Source organism: Homalodisca vitripennis, chromosome 4 (assembly GCF_021130785.1).
Source record: "Homalodisca vitripennis isolate AUS2020 chromosome 4, UT_GWSS_2.1, whole genome shotgun sequence".
NCBI classification, from domain to species: Eukaryota; Metazoa; Arthropoda; class Insecta; order Hemiptera; family Cicadellidae; genus Homalodisca; species Homalodisca vitripennis.
Window position 1 is genome coordinate 17392412 of NC_060210.1, and position 25497 is coordinate 17417908.

At 32.6% G+C, this 25497-nt stretch overlaps 1 protein-coding gene across 10 annotated transcripts in view; it reads right to left on the reverse strand.

Moving 5' to 3' along the window:
• Window positions 1-25497, reverse strand: part of LOC124358997 (actin-binding LIM protein 3) — a 140292-nt gene that overhangs the window by 39171 nt on the left and 75624 nt on the right. For 7 of the 10 annotated variants that reach the window (XM_046811306.1, XM_046811304.1, XM_046811299.1 and 4 more), the window contains 6 exons: window positions 23118-23245; window positions 16503-16629; window positions 10062-10155; window positions 7822-7912; window positions 5221-5378; window positions 1326-1397 (listed from right to left, as the gene is read on the reverse strand). In XM_046811306.1, the coding sequence (XP_046667262.1) occupies window positions 1326-1397; window positions 5221-5378; window positions 7822-7912; window positions 10062-10155; window positions 16503-16629; window positions 23118-23245 (670 nt within the window). Of the gene's footprint in view, window positions 1-1325; window positions 1398-4521; window positions 4567-5220; window positions 5379-5570; window positions 5667-7821; window positions 7913-10061; window positions 10156-16502; window positions 16630-23117; window positions 23246-25497 lie in introns of all 10 variants that reach the window. The other 3 variants (XM_046811300.1, XM_046811302.1, XM_046811305.1) reach the window with 3 other exon arrangements.

A 25497-nucleotide genomic window follows, 5' to 3' on the forward strand; every position in this document is an offset into this window, starting at 1 on the left:
TAGGAAAAGCAGATTTTTAAGAATGTAAGTTTGTACAACTGTGCATAAGGGTGGCATAGGAAAGGTGATACAAGAATTAAAGCATCACGTGGTAGGTGGGAATATGGATTCTAATCACATCACGTGACCGATGTGACAGGACTTCAGGACAAGTATCTAATCTTTAGACTTAAGGATAACAGTTTTTCTTTTCTTTTACAGTAAAAATTATAAATACATTTCTACAACAGATATTTTAATCGTTTTTTTAACAAAATGTTTTTGATAAACCTTATGCATTTTCAGATCAATACCTTACTTCACTAAAAACTGAGAAAAATGTATAATGTTTCATTTATAAAAGTGTGGTCCAATTTGGTAAGAAGATTTTATATAAAAATAGTGGACTACTAAGTCAGTGTAGTTTTTTATGTGTCAAATAAAACTGTGTCAACATCTGCACTACAAATTGCAAGTAATCTATTAAAAGCAAAAAGTTCGCAAAATTGGTTAAAAAATATACTTTACAGTTTTAAAGTTTAAAAGATTAAATGTTATTAAAACATAACATAAGCGCTAACATCAAATTGATAATTACGTTGAAAATACAGGACGACACAAAAAATCAACCAATAACATACTATAAACACTAACTATTGATGTGGCATCAACAATTTTCTTGCCTTAAAGTAATATATATGGTGTTCATTATTGGTGTTCCCAGCCAAGATATTGGCCAATAAATATAAACCAGGCCATGGCTGTTCCTTTTTTTCATAGTTAATAACTTTATTCTATTATACATATATCAGGTTGTCTTTAAAGTGTAACTTCTAACCAATAAGATAGAATCCCTCGTTAACTTTAAAATATAAAGTGTAACTTCTTACCAATAAGATAGAATCCCTCGTTAACTTCAAAATATAAAGTGTAACTTCTAACCAATCAGATAGAATCCCTCGTTAACTTCAAAATATAAAGTGTAACTTCTTACCAATAAGATAGAATCCCTCGTTAACTTTAAAATATAAAGTGTAACTTCTAACCAATAAGATAGAATCTCTCGTTAGCTTTAAAATATAAAGTGTAACTTCTTACCAATAAGATAGAATCCCTCGTTAACTTTAAAATATAAAGTGTAACTTCTTACCAATAAGATAGAATCCCTCGTTAACTTCAAAATATAAAATGTAACTTCTTACCAATAAGATAAAATCCCTCGTTAACTTCAAAATATGTAAGAAAACATTTGTAAAATAATTACAATATTACAACACTGAAAAACACTCGAATTTTTAAATAAATAAAAAATAACAGTAACAAGCACAATAAGCTTATCAACTGACCTTTCTATTGAGGCTATTGTAGGGGCTATAGAGTGATCCGTTCAAACTCGGGGTGCGCGAACGCATTGAGAACTGTGCAACACAAACTCAAAACAGCAAACAAACAAACAAACCATGCTGCTGCTACTACTAAGCAAACAGTGCAAACATTGGTTAGTGCATCAGTGCTGTCAGCAGAGCAAATAAATAAAAAGTACATCAAATCTTAAAACCTAAAAAGTAGAGATTGACCAATTCTAAAAACTTTATTTCGAAATCCTGATATCAATTTAGATTATAAATTACTAATATTTAAGAACTGATCCTTTAAATTTTTTAATTTAAATTTTTGCCTAATTTTCAAAAAAACAGACTTGATTTCAATATTTCTAAGTTAATAAAACTGTATATTATTTTCACAATTTCATTTTTGGCGTTAGTTTCAATAATGAATCAGTTTATAAAGTTAGTTTTCAGTTCCACTGATTCTTGAGGAATGAACTAAAATTGGATACTGACATTAAATGTCAATTCCTCATTCCACACTAGCATCTGCAACCAATATCATAAACAGTTCTAAGGTTTATTAATAATAAATTTATGTTTTATTAGGGAGCACTTAGGTATTCCAAGTAAAGTAGAGTGAAGGAAACAGGATTTTTCCAGACATAGTTCAGTGAGATAAAAAAATCAGTAAAATTAAGTTTCGAGAGGTGCAATCTGATCTCTTCCTCAGGTTCCTTCCTTATTTTATGATAGATTGTGGTTATGTGTTAGGTTAGTTATTTACCTCAGGATGATTGCAGATCTCGAAACGTACTGTTACTGATTTTTTGTATCACTGAAAGATTTTTCCTTCACAATACTTCAATCTTCAAAAACAAACTTCAAATAAAGTAGAAGTTTACAACTTTAAAATTGTTTACACACACACACACACACAATGCTGCTGCATTGGATTGCGTCCTTGCTTTATGACTTTATTAAAACCACATCATACCATCCATGATGTTTCATCAAAATTAGACTTCATTTGATTATTGTACATAATAGAACAAATTGCATTGATTTCAGAACTTGAATATATATGATGTGCCAATCTGTATTCGCAGCCCAAACTAATCTAACTACTGATCTTGTTCCAACAAGAAAAATCTTGTTGTTTCAACTAAAATCTGACTCTTTTGTATGTTATCCGATTCTCAGTACACAGCAATTCTGAATAGTGGAACCGAAAATATCTAAAAATATGATTGTAAAAATCACAAGTACTGAAAATCTTTGTAGCCTCGGAATTGAGAGATTCAAAACAGGAATCGGTCTGTCTCTACTTAAAACTCAAACAAAATGTCTACAAAATAAAAATTGTATGCAATAAAACAAAAGAATTTTAAACTAAAACCAACACATTAACTTAATCTAATATTATAAAATGAAGTACACTGAAACAATTAGTAAATATGAAGGAACTAAACTTTTATATGAAATAAATTAGAAATGGGATTTTAAAAATCAACAATGAACAGTCCAAGCAACAATCTCCTGTCTTGTGAAGTTAATATGGGAAAATATGATTATTTTAGACAAACACAACACGTATTTTTGTTGTTACACTCAACACAAAATTTATTTTTTATCAATACAAAACGTCTGCTGGTATACATGTTATTACAATTTCAATACTTAATAATTTGATGGAACACATAAACGGAAGAAACAATATGATAACAAATTAGTTTTCAATGAGACCTCAAAGACTTAAGTTCGAAATGTCTAAGTACAGATCAGTCTTCTCTTCATTAGTATTACTAATAATTATAAACTTACTTGAAATATTAAATAGAATTATTTTTGTAGGAATATTGATGAACAGGAAACGAACATACTACATAGGGTGTGCTAAAAGACTTGCAACACTGGAATACTTCAGGAATAAACCTGATAAAAGGTTTCAAGTAAAAATTTTAAGGTTAAAAACTCTATCCACTTGTTTTAAGGAGTTTTAATTCTTATGGGAATTATGAGGTTTTTACGGATTTTAAAACTTTTCCCTCCGTCAGCTTTGATTCTTTTTAACTGAAACATAAAATTTTCACCAAAGTTTGTGTTTTAGTTAAATATTAAGAAATTGTCATCTGAAATGTTGTAAACCCTCATAGAGAGAGAATCTTTTAGTATTGAGGGATAAAAACTTTTAAACCCTGTCAAAGGCCAAATTTATAAAAAGGTAAATTTATTTTAAAATTAATATTTTTTCTATGAGCCATACAGTGCAGAAAATAATATAACACTTTCATACTAAAAGTCTCTTCCCTCAAACTCATATTTAATGTCCTAATTTCACTTTGATATTTTTTATCAACAGTCACGATTAGAAAAAAACTATTAAGATCGTATTTATATATTTTCATGTAAATGAACCCATGGGGGAAAATATGGGTTTCCACTTAAAAACCAAATAACCCGATAAAACCCCATGAGAATAAAACTCATACAACACAAATGGAGAATAAACCCCTATAACACAAATAGAGAGTTCCAAACCATACAACTTTTATCTTAAACGTTTCCCTCAGAAGTTCGTTTCTGAGGAAATATATTCTAGTGTTGCAGGACTTTTAGCCCACATTGTACGTGTAAATGGTTCATAGCATAACTGAAACATGCAACAACAAAAATGCTATACAAATTCCAAAATATTTTTTAAATAATTCAGAATGTTATAAAAAATTATTTTAATCAAAAAGGCGGTATTTCGTAGATTTTGATGTTTCTTTTGATCTGAAAAGATTGATAATTGTAAGAAATATTTAACCTTCCAAATGCCTGCTTGGCACTGGACAGCTAGTGTATACTTGTCAGCCAGAGTTATGATTATTAATTAATATGTGAACTTTTAACATAAGCAAATTAAAATGTGATACAAATTGTGTTCCATTTTAAAATGCAGGTGATGAAGTTGCAGGCAGTGACGAAAATGCAAAAATGATCAGTGACACTGATTGTACAAGACGGTGTGCGGGGTTCACTAATGATGAGATGAATGTTCTAAGACTACCTAAACGATTACAAATGGATGTTTTTAAAGGGCAGAGTTTAAATGAGCTCAATCATAACAAGGGACTACCAGTTAGGGTTAACACTAAGCTTGGGAAGAAATGAACAAAAAATCCATGTTAGATCCATAAAAATTGAGATTCAAAACTGAAAACCGTACTTTTGCTGAAAACCTTGCAGAACGGGGACTAGCCGTCAGCAGCGTCTGCGCAACATCAACAGCTGTTAGACACAGCTCAAAATTGTACACAACTTTAGCGACAGTTTAATACAATACAAGTCTTCTCTTTCAATAAAATCAATTGTTTATCTAATTTAAAACACTGCCATTCATACACTTTATTTTGAGCAAAATTATGTTTCTTTAATAAAATGAAATTTATTAAGAAAGTAGATATAATTCTTTGACTTTCAAAAACTACAGAACAAAAATTAGACGAAATTATAGCAATTTTAAACTAAACTGTCCTTTAAAGTTTTTTACTTGATCTAAACTACAAAATATTTCTTTTAATGCAATCATCTCTAAAAAGCATCATGAGTTTAGTGAACAATCCAAAACTCATGTAGTATGTATTAAAATCTAAATTTTAAAAGTTAATTATACTTTTGATATTTCCACTACCCTTGCTAATCGGGTATATGAATTTTAATGTTACAGCCGTTAAGTTTCGTAGATATAACTTTAAAACCACTTATTATCCTTATTTTCTAACTAATTTACTTTGCTCATGATTTTCACTAAAATATTCATATTTAAAACACTTTTGATTCAAAAAATATTTTAACTGTACAGAACATATTTTTATTGTACAGAAAGTGACTGTTCACAATTGATTACATCATTCTTGTGGTGTACCTGCATCTCGCTGACAGCTGAGCTGCTCATACGGTCGAAGTCTCTGACATCCTTGCCCTCTCCATCAGTATCGGTAGTGTGGCCATTCACTGAGCCATTCAGCACCGTGCCATTCTCTGTCGGACCGGGGCCACACCGCGGATGCCATATCGCCCCACCTGCAGGACACATCAAGAATGTTAAAGTTCCGACATCCTTGCCTTCACCATCAGTATCGGTAGTGTGGCCATTCACTGAGCCATTCAGCACCGTGCCATTCTCTGTCGGACCGGGGCCACACCGCGGATGCCATATCGCCCCACCTGCAGGACACATCAAAAATGTTAAAGTTCTGACATCCTTGCCTTCACCATCAGTATCGGTAGTGTGGCCATTCACTGAGCCATTCAGCACCGTGCCATTCTCTGTCGGACCGGGGCCACACCGCGGATGCCATATCGCCCCACCTGCAGGACACATCAAAAATGTTAAAGTTCCGACATCCTTGCCTTCACCATCAGTATCGGTAGTGTGGCCATTCACTGAGCCATTCAGCACCGTGCCATTCTCTGTCGGACCGGGGCCACACCGCGGATGCCATATCGCCCCACCTGCAGGACACATCAAGAATGTTAAAGTTCCGACATCCTTGCCTTCACCATCAGTATCGGTAGTGTGGCCATTCACTGAGCCATTCAGCACCGTGCCATTCTCTGTCGGACCGGGGCCACACCGCGGATGCCATATCGCCCCACCTGCAGGACACATCAAAAATGTTAAAGTTCCGACATCCTTGCCTTCACCATCAGTATCGGTAGTGTTGCCATTCAGTATCTAGATCACCACCAGGGTTACCGCTGCATCTAACGATCAATGACGGCAAACACAGGAGTAATCAGACAAATCTGATTCTCTTTCTAAGTGAATGAGTAATGAAGCAGCACAAACTCTAGAAAATCATGAACAGGCCAGAAGACTTTACTGGGCCATACTGTGAAATCTTCTGAAGCAGAGTGGTTGGTTAGTTGATGAATGCACAAATAATATTTGAGGGGCTGCAAAAGAATGTAAGAAGCTCAGCTTTGCTATAGAGCATGGTCATCTTCAATAATACTTGTATAAGATTGGGATATTCATTAGAGAACCATCATGCAGCAATTTAATGAGCCCTTCATTTTTGATTGAGCTTCTGTGGAAAAGATGAGGGAAAGATGAGGAAGGAGCATCTCTAACCCTGGATATTCCACTTCTAAAGTCAAATCTCATAGATAAGAGACTAATATATTAAATTTATAAGGCTAATGAATCTTCCTGAAGGCCACTTCTTTTAGAGTTGAACCAAGAGTCTTTGTGGCTGATGTGCTTAATTGGTGAAACCACAAGGAATGGATAATGACTGGACCACAGTAACCCACATAAAATGTTTTTTTTTTATTTCAAATGCACAGGTAGTACCTCCATACATCCTAATAAAACTGTACATGCCTGTAAAATTTGAATATATGGTATATCTGATTAGGAATAACCACCCCCAAATCTACAAAAACCACAACTTAATAATAATATAGACATTAAAATAATGCTAGTTAAAATAAATTATTTCTTTCAAAAATTAAGTCAAACGCTGCTATTGAGTTTTGCAGATGTGGTAGGACCATTTCACTTATAAGTTTTTGGAAAGTTAAAGTGGCAACTATATAATATTTTAAGCACTAATATTTCTTGTCAGTATTTTTTTACCACCTATTTTAAGGTGTTATAGTTATTGTTTTATTATAGTTTTAAAAGTTTTACAGTTATTGCAGAGTTTAAATATATTTTACAAAACTGTATTTTCACACTACTTATTTCTTAAAAATTTTTCGACACCAATAAATTATAAATATACAATGTAAAATAGTGCAATTTTTACAGACATATTGTTTAATATAAGCAGGAGTTTATGATTTTTATAAGATATTGGTATTATTTAAATTAATAATAATATAATTAAAAATGTTAAAATAATAATAATAATAATAATAATATGTTAAAAATTCTAGCACATTCTATTTATTAAATGCTATTAAAGATATCAAATTAAGATTCATGTTAAGTTATCGTGGCGGACGATCAACTGAAGCCTGCGCACAGGCTGAATGCCCATGCAGGCTTTATTCCTTATTAATTATTTAAGTAATATCTTAGCTAGATAACTAGTAAACTATTGTTTTCAAAACAATTCTGTTTAGTTCTTTACTATTGTCATTTGTGTATTTCATGTACAGTTGATGGAATAAACATTCATTCATTCATTCATTCATTCAATTGTCACTAAATACTGACTTCTGTTTGCAATTCAAGTTCTCAAGTAAAAACCTATCTGTATACACACAAAATGTAGCAAGCAAATATTTATTGGTTTGCAATTTAACACAAATTTAATCCCAAGAATAGGTCAAATCTGATTGTGTTTCTACAGGTTTGTACCAAATAAATGCACATTAAGTTTTTAAATACATAAATTCGAAATCTAAAACTGAAACACGTGATAAATGGTTAAAGAAAGAATGTGAAGCTAGTTTTCTTCCCTTACTAATCTACATAGAAACACAATTGGTCCTCGAGGACAGCCCTACTAACCTTGCAGATACATCTCCTCGCCATCACCAAAGGGATCCCCACACTTGGTGCACCGAGCACAGGTCGGGTGGAAATGGTGGTTATCTCCCGCCTGTCAACATGTTTATAGCATTAAATCAAGATTGTCATGTTGAATAATAAGTTTGTTTGGAAATTTCAAATAAACATATACAAGTATTGATGTCAAATTAATGTTCTGTGAGAACAAGCACTGGGCAGTTCTATGCCCATTTAGCAGTCTTATCTAGTACTACTAACAACTGAAGGCTGGTGAATATGTTGACACTGGTCAGAGGCGATGTAAGTAAAGTAAAGTAAAGATGTCTTATTGTATCAGGCAAAGTAGCCCTATCTAACACTTAACCTGGGGACAAACGGCTTAAAGGTGACTTCCGAACCACCACCAACGGCCGGACAGGCGGGCTGCTTGTAAGGACAGGATCGCTCAGCGGTCACCCATCCAAGCAACAGCCACGCTCAACGTTGCTTGATCCGGTTATCTTGCGATAACCGTTGTACCCGCTACACTTGGCCATTGCGATGTAGGTTGAGCCAAAGAGGTTGCTTGTCAGTCTTTTCTTTAAGGCTCTTTTACAGTAGGCCCTACCACAGAACGAAACATTTTTGGGTGCCCTGTAAAGAAATTTGTATTCCTTCACTGACTCCTTCTACCCCAAATCACCCTTGACAAGTCTAAGTGTCTGAACTACAAACCTTTTGTTAGTATGCTATTGATCTATAACTTAGCACATCTCAAACAGTGCCAGCTGTAAGTATAAAACTTGTGTTCAGACACAAGTCCTCTTGGTCCTCAATCCCACAATGCAACCTCACAAGAGTCAGTAAGTTTCTAGTATACAGAGTTATTGTATCATTCTTTTACATGTCACATCAGTTGTACAAAGAATAAACCTACATGACTGAAACCCTGTTGTGCTGTTGATTAGTAGTTTCTTCAATTTTAGATTGGCCACAACTAAACTATTAAAACTACAAATTAGGATTGACTATCCCCTTTCAATAAGCCTTTAGTTTTAAATATTTACTAATTAATTAGACACATTACAATATAAATAAATCAATTACAATACTTAAACGTAGAATGGCCAAATATATTTTTTATTCATTTCCGATCCTCTATGTACATATTTATATACAATGTAACATAAAATGTAATCGCAAAGTGCTGTTTTTACTTTTCTTCATACTTATGCTTAGAACAACTCTTACATACACAAATAATTAGTATAGCATTAAGGAATATTTTACACAATACAAGTTTCGTGAACTTTAGCCATTCTAAACCAACAATTTAGACCCTTGGTTTCTCGAATCTTGTATAATCAAAGTATTAATTTGGTGATTTACATTTTTCACCAGTAATTTCAGGTTTGAGAGAGTAAAGTTGCACATTATAATATCATTTTTACTGAGCTATTGGTATACATCACTGAGCATTGTGATGAAGCAGTGCCTCAGTAAATCAATAATTAGTCAAATATTTATTAATAAATATATGATAGTTCATCAAATAGATCTTAATTTTAGTAACTTATAGTAAGGAATATATCACCTATGAAACGGAACATAAAATTGCGCAACTATTCTTTGTAAACTTCAAACAATCCCAGTTGTCAGTGAAGTGATTAGTTGCACCAGCATAATAATCTAGATTCTTCGAAGGGGAGGGTGAGGAGGTGGGAGAAACTGTATCAAGAATATGCAAGAGGATGCTAGCTTCTGTTGATACAGCAGGGTGTAATCAAGTCCTTTAGTCTCAAAGTGTTCCCACTTCTGCTCTAATATTCAGTGTGTATTTCGAGGTTAGTAAACAAACACATGAAATTATTATAACCTTTACTTAGTGTCCATGACCTGCAATAACATTTCTTGTGAATATTTCAACATTAACATTATTCATTTGTGAAGTTGCCTGACAATGGAATCCTTGATTCTCAAAGGCCTCACAAAATTAAATTAATGATTGGAATATGTGTTGTAATTCACTAGTGGTATTAAATTCAACTATTTCCAGTGCTCCAAGAATCTTCATGTAACATGGACCTCAAGTCCAGTAAGCTAAACAGACCAATAAGCATTTTGTAACATTAAACATCTTAATGTTGTCTGTTCTTAATGAAGATTAATAAGGTATATGATTTATGATTATTAGCATGGTTCCTTTACAGCTATACACTAAAATACATCCTTCTCCTATAATACAACAACTGTGAACAGACCTGAAGCACCTTGCCGGAGATGTAGCGGCTGCAGTAAGCACACTTGACTCCAAACTGCTTCTGGTAGTCCTTCTCACAGTAAGGCACTCCATCCCTGAGACACACAACATACAGCAGGCATTAGCAATCTATGGTTACATTCTGTGGCAAATTATCTCTAGATACTCCATATCTGAGACACACACAACATACACAGACATTAGCCATCTATGGTTACATTCTGTCGCAAATTATCTCTAGATACTCCATATCTGAGACACACACAACATACACAGACATTAGCCATCTATGGTTACATTCTGTCGCAAATTATCTCTAGATACTCCATATCTGAGACACACACAACATACACAGGCATTAGCCATCTATGGTTACATTCTGTCGCAAATTATCTCTAGATACTCCATATCTGAGACACACACAACATACACAGGCATTAGCCATCTATGGTTACATTCTGTCGCAAATTATCTCTAGATACTCCATATCTGAGACACACACAACATACACAGGCATTAGCCATCTATGGTTACATTTTGTGGAAAATTATCTCTAGATACTCCATATCTGAGACACACACAACATACACAGACATTAGCCATCTATGGTTACATTCTGTCGCAAATTATCTCTAGATACTCCATATCTGAGACACACACAACATACACAGGCATTAGCCATCTATGGTTACATTCTGTGGCAAATTATCTCTAGATACTCCATATCTGAGACACACACAACATACACAGGCATTAGCCATCTATGGTTACATTCTGTGGCAAATTATCTCTAGATACTCCATATCTGAGACACACACAACATACACAGGCATTAGCCATCTATGGTTACATTTTGTGGAAAATTATCTCTAGATACTCCATATCTGAGACACACACAACATATGCAGGCATTAGCCATCTATGGTTACATTTTGTGGAAAATTATTTCTATAAACTTCCTCCCAGAGACATAAAACATACGGCAGGCATTAGCCATCTATAGTTACATTATGTGGCAAACTATCTCTAGAAACTTCATCCCTGAGACACAAAACATATGGCAGGCATCTGACAAATTATCTCTAGAACCATTAAGCAGTTACTCTTTTTGAAAACAAGTTTATTTAATACTAAAATTTAAAATACAGGAAAATCCAGCACCATAAATAAACAAAACAATTTATAGTGCTGGATTTCCCTTACTTCCCTACATTCACTCAAGTTGGTTAATGCAGTAAATAAATTTAAACAATAAACAATAATTTTAATTAAAGTATTGTAACAATTATATTGAAAAAAACCTTTCTACAATTTTATGTACTTTGTGTAATTTTTTTATTGATGATGGAAGTTTTGAAAGGATAATAGGATTTTGGACATTTGCGATCCTTAACCCTTTGAGTGCCACGGTGACTTCGCCACCAATGATAAATGCGAGAAATGCCACGGTGATGACTTTTCGCCACCAGTTGTATATGCGAGAAATGCCATGGTGACGAATCTTCGCCACCAACTATTTTAAGATCCTTTGTTTATATTTTTCGGTATTTTTATGTTTCGACGTAATAAATTGTATTTCCAATAATATGCCTTTAATTTTCTGTGGTCCAATCCACAGAATTTAAAAAAAAATCCAATCCAGAAGAGAATCTAAAAAAAAACAATGTCCATCACAGCGCTGCCGACAGCTAACTAGCTGAGTAGCGTGGCAGACGACGAATGCAGAACCGCGTGCTAGTGTGTTGTTTCTTTTGAAACATTGTTGTTTGAATTCTAATAGCGTAATTATTACGTTTTGTGCTACAATCGTTTGAATTGTGCGTGTAGTGTTTATTATTAGTGTGTAAAACACTTAAGTAGTTTTCAAATGGCTGAATAATGGATCCTGAGAACCTTAGATCGAGTGAGGTGGACAGAGAACTTGATGGTGATGTATCTGATGGTAATTTATTAACCTCAGAAGACGATCTTAGTGATTTATTTAGTGATGTTAGTGATGCCGATCCATTGTATGAGCCACAAAAAAATGTACATAGAGGTCAATCCTCAGAGAGTGACTTTGATGTTTCTAGACCTAGGCCTAGTACGTCAAAAACACAGGTTAGGCCTAGACCTAACGTAAGTAGAATCATTGATAGGAGTGTGTTATCCAGTTCCTCTGAATCGGATGATGATGCCGACGGGCCTACAGACAATGATATTTGGCTTAGTATAAACGAAGAGAGCCGCAGTAACTTCACTCATGATTTTTCTTATGTTGAATCTCCAGGACCTAGACATTGCTCACCTGTTGACTCTAAGCCCATTGACTATTTTACATTTTTTTTTTACAGAAACACTTTTGACTATGTTTGTGGTTGAAACCAACAGGTATGCTAACCAGACAATTTCGTCTTTTGCAGACAATGACTCACCTGGTAGTCGTAGGCACAGCTGAATCCCCGTGAACATTTTGGAAATGAAGGCTTTTATTGCTGCTGTTTTAAATATGGGCCTGATTAGGAAACCAACTATCCCCTCTTATTGGTCAACTAGTGACTCACAAGCAACTCCATGGTTTAGTAAGATGTTCACACGAAATAGATTTCAAATTTTGCTTAGTTTCTTTCACATTCTTGACAATGAAAAACTACCTAAAGCCAACCAACCAGGTTACGACCCCACTCAAAAGTTCAAACCCTTAATTGAGCACTGTAATAGGCTATTTAAATTCTTTTATACAGCCCATGAACAGTTGTCAGTCGACGAATCTCTAATTGGGACGAAAAGTCAAACCGGAATCACACAATACCTCCCCAATAAGCACCACCATAGGTGGGGAATAAAGTTATGGGTGTTGTGTGACTCTGTATCTAATTACTGCATGAGCTTATTTTGCTATCAGGGTAAGAAGAACACATCTCCATCTGATGAGGTAAAAAAATATGGTCTTGGCTATTCGGTTGTCACTTCTCTTCTTCGTGCTTGTAATTATTTACAGAAAGGGTTTCATGTTTTTACAGACAATTTTTTTTCTAGTATTCCGCTGGTCAAAAAATTGTATGAGGAAAAAACCTTTTTTACTGGCACAGTAAGGAAGAATAAAAAAGGCTTGCCTGATGGAATCAAAGAAAAGTTTCAAGTTGGCCAGAAGAAGTACTACCATCAAGGAAACATAGTGACACTGGCCTATAGACAACAAGCATCACAAAAAAACCAGTTGTTTTGCTGTCCTCAAAAGCTGAGATAAAAAATATTGTACATACCAAAAGGAGGCATGGCAGGGTAACAGTTGAAAACAAACCATCCATCATACTAGATTACAATAAGCACATGGGTGGGATAGACACATTCAACATGATGCTCTATTCTTACCTTGACGAAAGACGAACAGTTAAGTATTGGAAAAAGGTTGTTTTTAATCTTTTTGCAAAAATGGTAATAAATTCCTACATTATATATAGGGAAAATTGTGTCCAAAACAACAGGAAACCTCTTTCTAGATACCAGTATACTGTGCAAATCATTGAAAGTATTTCTGATGAATGGGTAGCACAGCAAGGTAAAACTGTAAACGTAGAGGGTGACAAAAGAAAAATTGGATTAGGAAAATTGCCCGGAAAAAAAGAAAAGACTTGTTTTGTATGTACAATGAGGGGGCCTGATTTCAAAACAGGAAGGAAGAGGTCTAGAACAGTTTGCACCAACTGTGGGGAAGGCTGTCATGGCACCTGCTTCCCAAAGCACAAATGCAAGTGAAGTGAAGACAAACTGTTGTGAATAGTGTATATAAATACTTGTATATAAACATTTAGTGAAGATTTTGAACTGAAATTTCATTCTTTCATTCTTGAGCATAAGAAATACTGTATGTGGTGAGTAAATTTTATAAGTTTTCTTTTAGACTACACACAAATAAATGTATATGATGAGGCTATGTGTGTATTTTTTCCAAACTGTTTTGGTCTAAAAAAATTTTTTTTTTGTCCCGGTTTTGAACATAACACTATGAAATTTTGCACATTTTTTATTAGTAATATTCCCTTAGAAAAGAAAGTGTTGTCCATACTAAAAATGTTTTTTTTTATTTGTGAAAACTGCAATAAAACTTTTAAAAAATGTTAAAAAAGAAAACTTTTTTGTTTTGTGTTAAAAATATATATATATATATATATATAAGAAATAAACTGTAAGAAAATTTACTAATAAAAGTATAGCCCAATTAAAACCAAGCATTTTGATCTACAGCATGATAAGTTTCTATGGAAATAATCCTGTTAAAAAAATGTTTTACTAAGTTGCTACACAACTGGGATTTCCGGGTCTGGCATTTTTAGACATACCCCTGAATATAACATCTGTTGCAAAATGTTCCATAACTCAATATATGGTCTTGGCACTCAAAGGGTTAAATGTTGAAATATCCTCTTCTTCAGTAACAGTATATTTAGCACATGAAAAAAAGAAAAAAGTTTTCGTGTTTGTTTCATCCCGTTTCTTTCTTTTCTTTTTTTTATGTACTAATTATACTCTCTGAAGAGGGTACTTTCAATTCTCAAAACGTTGTGTTGTAAATGGCAGATGTCTGAAATCCTATTATCCTTTCAACTGATGCAGATTAGATTGTCATAGCGATGGGTTGTTGTAACTGGAACTCCCTGTTACAATACTTCAGTAATTCAACAATTACAGAACAGTTACAGTTACAGAAATGAAGACAGTTCCGTTCAAAATTATCTTAATACATGCAACAACACAATAAGTAGTAATGCAGTGATATTTGTTGCAGTAAAGAGATAACTGGAATGCGAAAACAAACAAGACAATGACAATCATAGTGTAACATGTGTATCTGAGTGTAAGTTTCGTTTTCAACAACCTAAATTCCTGATATTCTCAATTACACAGTTAGGAAATGAACACAGAGTTTCTTTTCGATAGAATGGCTTGACATACGTCAAGTGCTTTCATATACTCGTTGCAATGGTGTCTTGATCAATATGACAACATGGGTATTAATAGGTATAAATCTCATGACAGCTGTCATATTAGAGTAATTCCCTTATTTATTAATTGATCTCAGCCCAACAGTCAAGTAGGTTATTAGTTATACGGCTACGTGGTAACTATTGTGCATAGGTATACATCTCATGACAGCTGTCATATTAGAGTAATTCCCTTATTTATTAATCGATCTCAGCCCAACAGTCAAGTAGGTTATTAGTTATACGGCTACGTGGTAACTATTGTGCATAGGTATACATCTCATGACAGCTGTCATATTAGAGTAATTTCCTTATTTATTAATCGATCTCAGCCCAACAGTCAAGTAGGTTATTAGTTATACGGCTACGTGGTAACTATTGTGCATAGGTATACATCTCATGACAGCTGTCATATTAGAGTAATTTCCTTATTTATTAATCGATCTCAGCCCAACAGTCAAGTAGGTTATTAGTTATACGGCTACATGGTAACTATTGTGCATAGGTATACATCTCATGACAGCTGTCATATTAGAGTAATTTCCTTATTTATTAATCGATCTCAGCCCAACAGTCAAGTAGGTTATTAGTTATACGGCTACATGGTAACTATTGTGCATAGGTATACATCTCATGACAGCTGTCATATTAGAGTAATTCCCTTATTTATTAATCGATCTCAGCCCAACAGTCAAGTAGGTTATTAGTTATACGGCTACATGGTAACTATTGTGCATAGGTATACATCTCATGACAGCTGTCATATTAGAGTAATTCCCTTATTTATTAATCGATCTCAGCCCAACAGTCAAGTAGGTTATTAGTTATACGGCTACATGGTAACTATTGTGCATAGGTATACATCTCATGACAGCTGTCATATTAGAGTAATTTCCTTATTTATTAATCGATCTCAGCCCAACAGTCAAGTAGGTTATTAGTTATACGGCTACATGGTAACTATTGTGCATAGGTATAAATCTCATGAAAACCAAAACATTGGACTGGTTCAAATTTTATTGGAAATATTTCAAGTCAACAGCCAGATAAATACTGATGGGTTAATGGTTGTGGGGTTCATGTTTTATTGGTCATGTCTTGACTCCAATGGGCATATATGTATAAATCTCATGAAAGCGGCCATATTGTACAGTTCATAATTTTATTGGACAGATCTTAGATCAAAATCACATATTTATTGAACGGATCTCAACTAAACAGTCAATATATATACTGATGGCTCTTAGGCTGATGTAACAAGCATAGATTTACATATAATGGCTTATTGCTTATGGTTTGTTATGGCTTTGCATGAACCTGACTGTAATACCGATGGATAGTTGGAAGTCAAGAGAAATAATTATTCAGAGACCTCGCTAACAAACTCGAGTATCTAGTCACTTACTCAATCTAGATATTGTAATTAAAAAGAATACATTATTATACTGCAATAGATAACTAAAACTACAGACACTCACTTGCCCATGTACTCTCCGTGTAAGACAGCTCCGCAAGCCTTACACTTGAAGCACCAGATGTGCCACTGTCTGTCCAGGGCAATCAGAGCCTGTCCCTCCTTCAGCTCCTCCTTGCAGCCAGCACATTCTGTCACAACACATTACACGTTACACTAGAGATAATACATCAAGTCCACATTGAGTTGTTAACCATCCTTTTATACCTATTAGATGCAATTGATGTTTATCCATAAATAGAAATTGATGTTTATAAAATAAAAGGCCATTTCAGGTTGGTAACAGCTGATCGGCAATTTTCCTGTTGCCAAATTTCATCAATATGCTATAAAGGGTACTTAATAGTCATAGATTTTAGTTCATAATTGTAAATGTAATAATAGAGTGATCTCTATCAAAATAACATAATACACGAATAATTTGTGATAGGATTCGTAGGAGTGTTCCTGTGGTATTGCTACCAAGAAGTTCTAACTTGACTCTATAAGATTTCTTATTTAGGTGTAACGTTAATACATTGTTTATGCCAAAAAGATCCAGAACCTACAACACTTAACAGAACGTATCAACGCAGCGAGCTACAGCAGTACCACCGACAAGCGGTCCTAGATTGGAATAGACCATTGTTTCGATGTTTGTCTTGCAATAGAGGGAGCTCACATCAACGCAATGTTTGTCTTGCAATAAGAGGAGCTCACATCAAAGCCTGCCAGGATGTGTAACAAACTTCCAAGATTTTCTTTGCTTTTTGTGTATTTTTTTATTAGATTATTTTATTATTGTTTTAGATATTTATTCCATAAATCTTCGTCACCTTTATCAATGACCCTGTAGTACGTAAAATCAATGTACAAATTGATTTAGGCATAATCGGAAACGCAGTCCTTCTTAATAATAAGATCATCATCATCATCATCGTTAGACGTTTCCGTTCTCACGGGTCGTCGTACACAGCCTCCTCCACTTTAGTCTATCGTTCCAGGTCTCCTCTTCATCCACCTGTATTTTCTGTAGTCCCCTTCTCTCTATGTCTTTCCACACTTGGTCCTCCCATCTTCCTCTCGGTCTTCCTCTTGGTCTTCTTCCTCCTTCCTCCTTCTCCAGTGCTATTCTAGGCATTCTATTATCTCCCATCCTCTTCACATGCCCCATCCACTGTATTCTTCTTCCTTCCATTGTCTCTTGCAGTGAAACTACCTTCAATCTTTCTCTAGTTATTTCGTTCCTTATTCTATCTCTTCTTGTAGTCTTCTCTATCCCTCTTAAAAATCTCATTTCTGCAGCTTGCAATCTGCTTAAATCATTTTTAGTCCACGTCCACGTCTCTGCTCCATATAATAAAATTGGTTGGAAATAAGATTTATACATCAATACTTTTGATTCTTTCCCAATGTTCCAACTCCACACAATCTTCTTTACCATATTGAAAAACTTTCCACTCTTCCATATTCTGTTTCCTATCTCTTCTCTTATTGTGCCCCTATCTGTTATGATACTTCCTAAATAACAGAATTCCTTCACCTTTTCAAGTCTTTTTCCTTCAACTAACACGTCTTTGTTATTTCCATCCCTTCTCTCTACTTTCATTACTTTACATTTTTGTATGTTCATCTCTAAACCATATTTCTTCGCCACTTTTGCCCATTTGTTTAATAATAAGATATGAAAGATTAAATCAACTTTTAAATCACCCACAAAGAGTTATAAGCATTTTAAATGGTTATTTTTGGAAATTTTTTTGACCGTAAAAACCCAGCTGACAGTACAGAAAATTAAGTGAAATATGACTTAAGGTAATGGCATTTTTAAAGCAGAAAATACTTTACTCCCATACATCATATTTTATAATCATCCATACTACAAAATCTTTTCTGTGAGCCAGGTTTATAGAATGTCCAATTAATTCTTTAAATGCCTTCAGTTTCTTGTGGAACTACCAAAACAATTTCTGTTATCAAGGAAGTAATATCTCTAAAGAGCCAAATTTTAAAACTGGGTTTTCAGTAACCCAACTGAGGATTGATTACACCAACTTTATGAATAATGAATATTACATCTCCTACAATCTGAAGTTGTGTAATGTGTAGTTAGCTGTACTTTTACCTGCCTGTCTTATCAGAATTGCCTAACCTAGATGATAAGCCTAGCCAAGATATCTCCTAGTTATTGCATATGCTTTATAACCAGAACCAAATATACAACTTTAGAATCAAATGCATAAAAAATTTACACATTAAAAATCAAACATTTGGCAGTAAACATACATTAACCTTTTAACCTCAAAAGCAGGGACCAGTTTAGGTTTTCTTGAAGAGATTCACTAAATCATCAATTCTAGAATAAGCATTATACTATGTTGTTTTCTAGAGAATGTCAGTTCATATAAAGAGTTTAAATTATATGTAAGAACTAAGTAACAGAAAAATAAAATCAAGTTGTTTTTATAATATCTTAATTTTGTTATATTACTCACACATTCTTGTTTTAAATAAAAATGAGGTTTCACTCATACAGTGTGGTTTTATTCACCACCAATATTTATTGCATATACATTTTTAACATTTTGAGTGCCAAGTATTTATTGAGTGGGTGTACTGAAAAGTACCAGATATTTTTCTAGTGGGTGTACCTTAAAGTGCCAGCCCTTTTGAAGGCATTTTTGCAAGGTTTCAGTAAAAAATGTACAGTTTGATTATTTAATAAGCTATCAACATATTTATTTTTTATTTTGCTCTGAATACTCTGCCTAATTAACATAAAATAACAAAGTTACTATAAAATTAAATTTAGGAATACCAAAAATTGACTTACCTCAAAAAATTCCACAATTTATTTATAAATTTCATTTTTCAACCAAATTATCATTACCAAAAAAATTCATATTGTTTTCTTTGTACATATTACTGGAAAGAGTATTCATTTGTCTATAAATCTTGAAAAATTCAAAGCATTATCTTCAATAATGAGTGAGTTATACAACTTTTTTAAGTGTTAACTGAGTACCAATCTGTTGACAGTGATGTCAGTGCCTTCTAGATTGATTTTTGTTAAAATCAATTATCGGAAGTGTACTATGACAATTTATTTTTAAAACGACAGTTCTTCATGAACAATTTAATATGATATTAATTAAAAAATATAAAGTTTTTTATTTTTAGTGTTTTTTTTTTCGAACGTCTGGTCAAATCGGACGTTGGCACTTTTCAGCCAACTTTTGACGTCCGGTAGAGTTTTACGTTGGCACTTTTCAGCCAACTTTTGACGTCCGGTAGAGTTTTACGTTGGCACTTTTCAGCCAACTTTTGACGTCCGGTAGAGTTTTACGTTGGCACTTTTCAGCCAACTTTTGACGTCCGGTAGAGTTTTACGTTGGCACTTTTCAGCCAACTTTTGACGTCCGGTAGGTAGAGTTTTACGTTGGCACTTTTCAGCCAACTTTTGACGTCCGGTAGAGTTTTACGTTGGCACTTTTCAGCCAACTTTTGACGTCCGGTAGAATTTTACGTTGGCACTTTTCAGATAATTTTTGATGTCCGGTAGAATTTTATGTTGGCACTTTTCAGATAATTTTTGATGTCCAGTAAAATCGGACGTGCACTCAAAGAGTTAAAATAGGTAGGTGTCTCAACAATAATGAATAGCATAACAATTTTATAAAACAATCCTTATTATGAGTGCACAAAAATTTTAAAATGTATTATTTATAAAAAGTAAATTTACACCACCATTAATAGTTTTGCATTTAATATTATTATTGTTTGAGCAAACTTGTGTCAAATTTTCAAAAAAATACCTGTATCACAAACATTTTAAACAAACTAATGTGTTGTGAAATAGTTAGAACTTACTTATTCTTTGTGTAGAAAACCATAAATGTAAATAAAACATCTGGTTTCCTAGGTTTACATTCAGAAAAACAACAAAATTTGTAAGAAACTAAAATAATTTATTTTTACCCAGAGGTAACCAAAAGGTATTAAACTTTACATAGTAAATAATAAACATATTATGATACCAAACACTGAATAAAACATCCACTAGTTATTGTTTAAGTTTGTTATTGATAATGGAAGGTTTGAAAGAATAACAGGATTTAGGATATTTGCCACATTACATGTTACTAAGGGTTATATGTACCTTTTGTAACATATAACAATGGGAAATGTCTGAAATCCTGCACATCAACTAGAATACGTAGTACAGGAAATAAATATTTAGTGCAACATAAATAAAACAACATCTGCGATAATCAAATCTTACAATTTTTTATGATTGCTAGCTAATAATAGCAATCTATTGTTATATAAGGATTTGTAATATTTTTGTTTACATGAAATAAATCTTAAAATCTGTATTTGTATGAAAGTTTCTGCTTCAAATATTAAAAAATTAATAATTGTTAAGGATAAAGATTTTGAGCGATGTTGATTAATTTTTTTTTTATCTATGCTATTGTTGCACTTTTCTAGGTTATCATGAATATTGAATAACCCATCATTAACTTGTATACCTTTAGCTTATCAATTAAAAGTAGGTTAACTAAAGTAAAAAATGGTGATTTCAGTTCCATTACTTATTCCTCATTTTCTAAATATCAAATGTATGAACAGTAATGACCATTTACTTTATCACAAAATATCTCTTGACAAGTAAGTGTGTACGATTGTGCAATTGGGTCATGAATGATAACCACAGGAAGGGGCACCACAATGATTCAATATGTCACAGTGACATCATTGTAGTTAATGAAATGGTTTCCGGCAACTTCCAATGTAAGGTCACGCAGGTTCATTCACGATTGTAAATGACATGGCTCCAACAGATCTATGAATCGTAATTAAAAAGCGACAGTAAATATAGTTGTTAAATTATTGACAAATAGAACCCCGTCACCCTAATTGACCACTATTGATGCGTAACTGTAGTTTATGATAAAGCCTTTGATTAATGAATCATAAAACTGCTAGATCTATTTCAGTCTGGTTTTGTCTGAAGTGAAGTATTACCCTATTTTATGTATCAAAATAAGGGAATGTTTAAAATCCATTTCAATAGAATAATCATTTGAAGCTTGGTTTCATTACCACACGTTATATTTCTCTTCAGTTACAATATTATCCTGTTTTGTTTAGTTTTTAGTTGTGCTAACTATGTACTCATTTTATTTAACATATTTATTTGTTATAGTAAAATTATTCAAAATTTAAATGTATGAGAAAAATCAAAATTATAATTAATTAGAGGAAACTGTATTTGGTTTTAAAGAACAATGTTTTTTAAATAATAAAGTATATAAATATTAATAATATTATAATCTATAGTGTTTTAAAAATTAAGTTTTTCATAATTTTACAGATTGTTGCTCCTTTTGAAGTTTATTGATTTTTTTGCATACAACTGTATTGTTGCTTAACTGATGTAAAACAATTTATTTGTGGTTCTTGCAAAAATCTATTTTGCACAACTATTTTATAAAGTAAAATTTCAAATAAAATTATTTTAACAATTTTGTGGTTACACATGTACATTTTTTATATTACAACAAATTTTTATTATCATGTAAACAGAATTTCTTATAAACCATACACAACAGCACGATTAGGTAACTATGAAAACTATTGTATTTTTTATTAAGTTTTTAAAACATAAAATAAATAACCAGTAAAAATGTATTTACCACTTGAATACAACCTGAAACATTTTTAACATTAAATTACATACAATTGATTTTAAATTAATAATTTTAAAAAAGGAACTCATTGTGACATTTATCTCTTATTGAGTAGTAACACCTATGTAATTTTAAGAAGAAAATAACTAAAGTCTTTGTATAATTTACAATGATTTTAGTACATTTTATTGGCTGATACTTTATTACTTATTTTTACTGTTAGGGTGTTCACAAACTCTGAGACAGTTGTTTGTTGCTCTTGGCTTGTGCAAGTGAATATTTAGAGAGGTCATGCTCATTTATGGATTAACACATTTCATTGAAACAAGTACTGTTGAAATTTTAATGAAATTTTTCAAATAGTTGATGTCTAATACATTTTTATAACTATACTGGTGTGTTTTTTTTAATTAGACTTTTAACATTTTCAACAGACGCCATTTCGTTAATATTACAGAAAATAACACAATTGTTTTCCTATTATCTATTTAAACCTATGTACCAAATTTGGTTTCTTTAGCTTAACTAGTTTTAGAGATAATATTTTTATTAAAAAAACAAAATGGCACCTAGTGGGTAAACATTTCTCAACATACGTTTATAAGACATTTGTTTAAAATGATAGACATGCAATACAAGTTTTGTCTCTCAAGATTTGTAAAGAGGAAATTATTGAACCAAATATACGGGTGCATTTATTGTTTTTACCCCTTCATAGAGAATGTTTATACTAGTGACTCTTTCAACAATTGTACAGAGCGATCAAGCAATCATCAAATTTGAATTGATTGATTCATAATCAAATCTCTAAATTTCTATTTGTAAAAGTTTCACATAAAGATTTTTTAAACACGTTTTGCGTAAACTTTAAATTTCATAACACACACAATTATTATGTTTCTGAATCAGCAACTACTTAATGTTAGTGCCCTAATCCAATCTGGTACCTGTGCCAGAAGTGCTGGTGGGGCTGGACTGAAGGGACTGAGTCTCTCGTACAGGGATCTGCACACACTTTGCACACAGCACTTCCTTGCCCGTGTACGTCACTCTCTCACCACTCGGGAACGCTTGTCTGCGCACAGTTCCATTGCATTATTACACACTGCGTATATTAACAATTTCATTCCTAATATACACATATACGGACCTGTATAAAATCCTAACCTCTGATTATACAGACATTTACTAATTACTCGTTTTAAAACAACAAAACTTAACAAAAATTTCACTTGTGCTAGACCAAAATGACAAAAAAAATCAACATTTCTAATAAATTTGTGAACTATTTCTTTATATATGTACATGTAAATCAGCACAAATGAAAACTAACTATGAAGTTTATAACCGAGAGAGTATTACATTATTATTTGACTAAATTATTAGTTGCAGTAGTTAGTTTTATTTTTGTATTATTCTTTATATATTTAACATTTTTTCACATAATTACTATTTTTAATTTTACACATATTTATTTATTTTAACTCTTACTAGTAATGCTGAGTACACTTTAACCCTTTGAGTGCCGCAGCGTCTACATAGTAGATGTTGTTAAATGTGCATAAATTGCCGGCATCTACCCAGTAGACGATTTGTATTTAATTAATATCACATATAATTCATTTTTGTTTTGACAAATAACTTATTTCACGGCAATCTACAAGTTTCGAACAATCGATTGTGATTGATTTTTATTGTTCACCACCCCCTTGTAGTTATTTGCCATCAGAAAAAAAAACAGATGACGCAATAGTTGGTCAGCTGCTACTTGTTGCCATTAACTACACAGTTTCGTTCATTGTGTGTTTACATTGTGCTAGTTTCGTGTGTTTATGCTGAAAACTGTTGTTATTACTATTCTGCAATTGTGTTCAGTAAAACTTACAATGCATTTATAAACTTCTTTTACAATGCATTTATAAACTTCTTTTTTCGTGTTTAGTGACGTATATTTTATTGTTGGATTGGTGATGAAGTAAAACGCAAGTTCCAATCAAACTATTGATTTTAGGTGAAGTAAGGTTATAGAAGTAAGGTTATATTGTAGGCCTGTGTATATTTTTATATACTTTTTATATAATTAGTATTTTACAGTCGTCTTACTTCATTGAGTGAAATAGGATAGTTATAATATTGTTTCTAAACTTTTGACAAACTTGAACAAAAATTGCTTTTTGTTGTATTTTGTATATATTGCAGTATCTGGTTAAATATTACTGTAACACACCATATTATGCATGATTTTTGTTCAGTTTTTCATGCTCTTCCATATGGTGTAGCTAAAAAAAAATTTAAAAAAATATTGTATAAATAAAATTTTAGTTCAAACTTGAAAATTTTTTTTTTCATTTTTTTTTTTTTTTTTTTGTTATATAACCTATATTCTTTTTGTGTAAATAAAAATAAAATTATAATATTATATGGAAAAAATACCTTGTTTTATAACACACAAACTAAAAAAAAATTATTCAAATCGGTTGAATAGTTTTTTTAATATAGTTTTTTCCACACACGCTTGCAAAACAGAAGGAAATGCTCCGGCAATTTATGCATATGACTTGGGAAAATATGCCGTGGCACTCAAAGGGTTAAATTTCTGAAAATTATTAAATTGTTAAAGACCCCAGATTTTATTTATTTGGAGGATACTTATATACATACTGCCCATACTTACTTTTTGTGCTTTTATGTTTTCGATTATAAACTAAAAACAATTCCCTAACCACAATTAAAGAAACATACAATGAACAAGAACAAATATTTCCTTATATAGTTGTCTCAGTTTATTTTATCTCAACAGGCAAAGATCAGTCCGGTGTCTTACTGTATAGTGGTTAGATTTGTTTTTGGGAAGGACAGTTAGTCCTTGAGTAGGGAGTTTGGCCTTCGGGCAGGTTAGGTTAGAAAACATGCGTGACTGTCAAGTTTGATGAGTTTTTTTGTTTCTGTTTTCTCAAAAACAATACATTTACTCAGAGTAAGATAGATTAGAGCTATGGATATGACAAGTTGAGATATGGATTAGATAGGTTATTGCATCGAAAAAAATGGCTAATTAACAATCAAGAAGGATGTGGTTAGAATAGAGAAATCTTTATTCATGATTATTGAGAACAGACTATTTGTCACAAGATTAATTAATAGTGAAAAGAATGAATTGGTTACAAATTACAATAGAATAAATTTAAACAAAAGGACAAAAATTAAAGGTCGAGGATGCAATATAATTCTTCCATACTGCAGATGGTTGTTAGGTAGGTCTTTGTTCATTCGAACAAAAATCATACGAAAAGTTCAAAAAGTAAGTGTAGTCTCTACAATTGGACA